Below are 4,623 nucleotides of genomic sequence, written 5' to 3'. Positions count from 1 at the left end.
AGCAAAAAACACCCAACTGTAAAAAGAAAAAGAAAAAAGGATCCAAAAATATGAAGATAGTGTAAGGAGCCTCTGAGACAACTTCAAAAGTACCAACATTTTGGGGGTGCCAGAAGAAGAGAGAGAGCAAGATATTGAAAACATATTTGAAAAAATAGTGACAGAAAACTTTTTTCACCTACCTGGTGAAACAAATAGACTTACAAGTCCAGGAAGTGCAGAGAATCCCAGACAAAAGGAACCCAAAGAGGCCCACACCAAGCCACATCATAATTAAAATGGCAAGGGTTAAAGAGAAAGAGAGAATCTTAAAAGCAGCAAGAAAAAAGCAGTTAGTTACCTACAAGGGAGCTCCCATGAGACTGTCAGCTGACTTCTCAACAGAAACTTTTCAGGCCAGAGGGAGTGGCAAGAAATATTCAAAGTGATGAATAGCAAGATGTTACAACCAAAATTCCTCTACCCAGAAAAGCGATAATTTAGAATTGATGGTCAGATAAAGAGCTTCACAGATAAGAAAAAGCTAAAGGAGTTTATCAACACCAAACCAGTATTATATGAAATGCTGAAGGGTATTTTTTAAGAAGAGGAAGAAGAAGAAAAAGGTAAAGATACAAATTATGAACAACAAACATGCATCTATCAACAAGTGAATCTAAGAATCAAGTGAATAAATAATCTGGTGATCATAATAGAATCAGGGATATAGAAAGGGAATGGACTGACTATTCTTGTGGGGGAAAGGGGTGTGGGAGATGCGGGAAGAGACTGGACAAAAATCGTGCACCTATGCATGAGGACAATGGGTGGGGAGTGAGGGCGGAGGGTGGGAACGGAACTGGGTGGAGGGGAGTTATGGGGGGGAAAAAGGAACAAATGTAATAATCTGAACAATAAAGATTTAATTTTAAAAAAATTAAAAAAACAACAAAACTTCTCACAAACAAACAAAAATAAATAAATAAAATAAAATAAAATACACAAGGGTGAAATATTGTGGTTTCAGAAATATGTCCACAATTCTTTGAAACTTTTCCCTCCCCTGAGTGTGGGCTGGACTTAGTGATTCACTCCTAAGGAACAAAGTGAGGCAGCGTGACCGGTGTCACTTCTGAGACTGGGCATTCTCTCTCTCTCTCTCTCTTGTCTCTCTCTCTCTCTCTCTCTCTCTCTCTCTCTCTCTTTCTCTCTCTCTCTCTCCTTTTCTCCCTCTCTCCCTCTCTCTCTTTCCCCCCGCTAGGGGAACCTGGCTGCCATGCTATGATTATGAAGAGACCCACATGACAAAGAAATGACGCCCCCTACAATAGCCAGAGAGAAACTGAAACTTATGTGAAGATTCGTCAACAGAAGGCTCATGTACTATAAACTGGAGTTCAGAGGGCCTGCAGAGGGAGCTCTGCTACCCCACCAAACAGGAAGAAAACCTCCACAGGAAAACGACTGCCCCAGGACTGCAACAGTAAGAAGGAGAATCTTTTCACTTAGGAACCCAACCAACCAATGAAAGACGACCACAGCTCAGCCAATGAAAAGCTGCTGCATTCCAACTCCCAGTTTCCTCCAATGGGGTCTTTGTTTACAACAATCCTCTAAACTTCCCCTTCCTATATAATAAAAGGCTAATATGCAAACAGACCGAACGGTGGAACAACTGAACAACCGGCCGCTATGATGTGCGCTGACCACCAGGGGGCGTGCGCGGAACATGGCAGGCGTCAGCCATGGCGGGATGATGGAGCAGGTGAGCAGGGGTGCCAGACCAAGGCGGGGTGCCGGTTGCTGTCATCGAGGTGAGCCTTTGGTGGTTACTGAAAATTCTTTGCTCCCATGCGCCGCGGTCCCACACAGTGCTTGCACCAGCTGCCGGCGCTGACCCACCAGCCCTGATCGTCCCTCAGGGCTTCTCCACCTCCCCCTGCTCCTGAGGGGCGATCAGGGCAGCAGCCACCGCTCACACCCACTGACAGCACCGACCCCACTCACACCCACTGCTAGCTCCGCCCCAATTGCTCTGCTCTGTCAGCAGATGCGAGCAGGGCCAGCATCATCAGCACGTGGGAGCAGCGGTGGTGGGGGGAACGGGGCTGCTGGCAGACAGGGAACCGGGGGCCATGGAGGGAGGGGCTGGGCAGGGGTGCTGAGGATGGGCCAAGACCCACCCCTGTGCCCACAGCAGCCTCACTCACAGTCCACAGTTCCTTTCAAGGTGCATGAATTCGTACACTGGGCCCCTAGTCTCTCTATAAAATAATGTTCTTCTCTTTGTTCTCTAGACTTGGGCATGGCTCACCATGAGCGTGTGTGACTGTAACTGCAATTCTTTGATATACCCAAATAAGCATATTTTGCTAGAGGAATATCAAGCTGCCTACTTGTTTAAGATCAACTGACAACAACATGCGTGAGCTCAGAAGCAACCTCCAGGCTGCTGAATCTAGAGATGACTGCAGCCCTTGTCAACAACTGAACTGGGGCCCCGTGAGAGACCCTGAGCCGGACCCCCAGTGTGGCTGCCTCCAAATCCTGACCACCAGAAACCTCATGAGATAATGAATGTTTGCTGTCTTAAACTGCGTAATTTTGGAGTAACTTGTCACATAGCAGTAGATAATGAATGCAAATATACTCCAGAGTATATTTTAGAGTAATCTGCTCTATGGAAATAAACAACTAATACAAACATACCCTAGGCAACTACCATGTGAAATCAGATAACAAAATATACAGGACTAAGAATGCCCATTGGAACACAGGAGCTCCTACTGCAGAAGTCTGTTAAGTCAAAGAAGATACCGCACTGCCAACTATAAAATGTCATACAGATGCACGGTAGATTACTATCCTGAAGGATTTTCTCAGAATGAGTGTTTGACTTCAAAAATTACCATAAGTGTATCCTATGTGACGTGATATTGTGATTTAAATAGTAATATTACATTGCGCGGTGGTGGGGAAACCACCCATGACACCAGAACCAGGTGCCTGGGACCTCCAGCTGTAAAGAGGTGGCGAGAGCATCTCTCTGGGAGGCTGGACAGGTCTGCCCCCTGAAACTTTAGAAATATGCATCCCAAAAAATGAAAGTATATAAGCAAATACTTAAATCCAAATGTGTTCATTATTAATATTGAACCAGTGTCCATTTCGTGGTTTTGGTCATTGTGCTATGGTTATGTAAGATGTCACCATTTGAGGAAGCCAGGATAAGGCTACAATGGGAACTCCTTGTATCTTTAAGCTTCTAAGAGTCTAAAAGTATTTTAAAATAAAAAAAAAATTTTAATTACCCTAATTCCTTCATTTCTAGAGATGGTAATTTTCTTAGTAAACACAGAACTAGTTTAATTTTAAAAATGTTTTAAGTCAAAATGTATTCCCCAATTTATATAAAGTTCAAAAAGCTGATCAATGGTGTTGAAAGTCAGGATAGCGTTTATCTTTGGAGAGGAGGACGGGGGTTGGGACTGGGAGAGGGTCGGGTGCTGGTGATGGTCTATTTTTTTTAATTTATCTTTATTGTTGAAAGTATTACAGATGTCCCCTGATGATGGTCTATTTCTGACTTGGGTCAGAGTCACACAGGTAGGTTCACTCGTTCATAATCCAAACTATATACTTTTCTCTATGCTTGTTACAGACTTCAATAAATTGTGTTTCTTTTTTAAATGTATTCCCCAAAACACAGAAATTACGAGTTAATAAAAATTCATTATTTTTTAACTCATTTTTTTCGTTCATTAGCAAAAAGTATGTACTATATCATACTTCCTAATATTTTGTAAACATATTTAATTCAGTTATAACTGGTGGATTTGCACTGTAGCCATCAATTCCTGAAAGCTCATGCCAGATTATTCACAAATGAAGTAAAACTTTCCATTTGAGATTCCCTACCAAAACCTGCAAGTTCCAGAAATAAAGGAAAATATTTTACAAACACAGTAAAAACAAAAAAATCTCACCAAGACTGCAGGGGGCTTTTGCGCTGACCTTCAGACATCAATGTATGCACATCAAGTTTACAGTGTCCTCCAATTTCACCAGTCTGGAAAACATCCTCCTGAAACCTGGTCGATAACAAAAATTAAATTACGTTGGAAAATTTTTTCAGGACTCAAGCACATCAGCTGTCACCAAAATGGTTTACCAAAATCAGTTTTTCATCAGAACTGAACTCTTTATAATAGAACTAGAGGCCTGGTGCACAAAAATTTGTGCACTCAGGGCGGTCCCTCAGCCTGGCCTGTGCCCTCTCGCAGTCTGGGAACCCTTGGTGGATGACCACCTGCTGGTTTAGGCCCGCTCCCTGGGGAATTGGGCCTAAGTTGGCAATCAGACATCACTCTGGCAGCCAGGGAGCCCTCGGGGGATGTCCACTTGCCAGCGGGGAGCAGGCCTAAGCTGCAGTCGGACATCCTTACCGCTGCTAAGGAGGTGGGAGAGGCTCCTACCACCACCGCTGTACTGGCAGCCATCAGCCTGGCTTGTGGCTGAGCAAAGCTCCCCCTGTGGGAGCACACTGGCCACCAGTGGGCAGCTCCTGCATTGAGCATCTACCCCGTGGTGGTCAGTGTGTGTCATAGTGACCAGTCATTCCCAGTCATTGTGCTGTTAGGGGCA

At 44.2% G+C, this 4,623-nt stretch overlaps 1 protein-coding gene across 2 annotated transcripts in view; it reads right to left on the bottom strand.

Annotated features, from left to right (window-relative positions):
* Positions 1-4,623, bottom strand: part of EOGT (EGF domain-specific O-linked N-acetylglucosamine (GlcNAc) transferase) — a 42,476-nt gene that overhangs the window by 28,923 nt on the left and 8,930 nt on the right. For both annotated transcript variants that reach the window (XM_015567948.1, XM_015567949.1), the window contains exon 5: positions 3,966-4,070. In XM_015567948.1, coding sequence (XP_015423434.1) covers positions 3,966-4,070 — 105 coding nt within the window. The remainder of the gene's footprint in view (positions 1-3,965; positions 4,071-4,623) is intronic.

This window comes from Myotis davidii, unplaced genomic scaffold (genome assembly GCF_000327345.1).
Source record: "Myotis davidii unplaced genomic scaffold, ASM32734v1 scaffold821, whole genome shotgun sequence".
NCBI classification, from domain to species: Eukaryota; Metazoa; Chordata; class Mammalia; order Chiroptera; family Vespertilionidae; genus Myotis; species Myotis davidii.
Note: the sequence above shows the minus strand (reverse complement) of the source record. Positions and strands in the feature narration are given on the sequence as shown.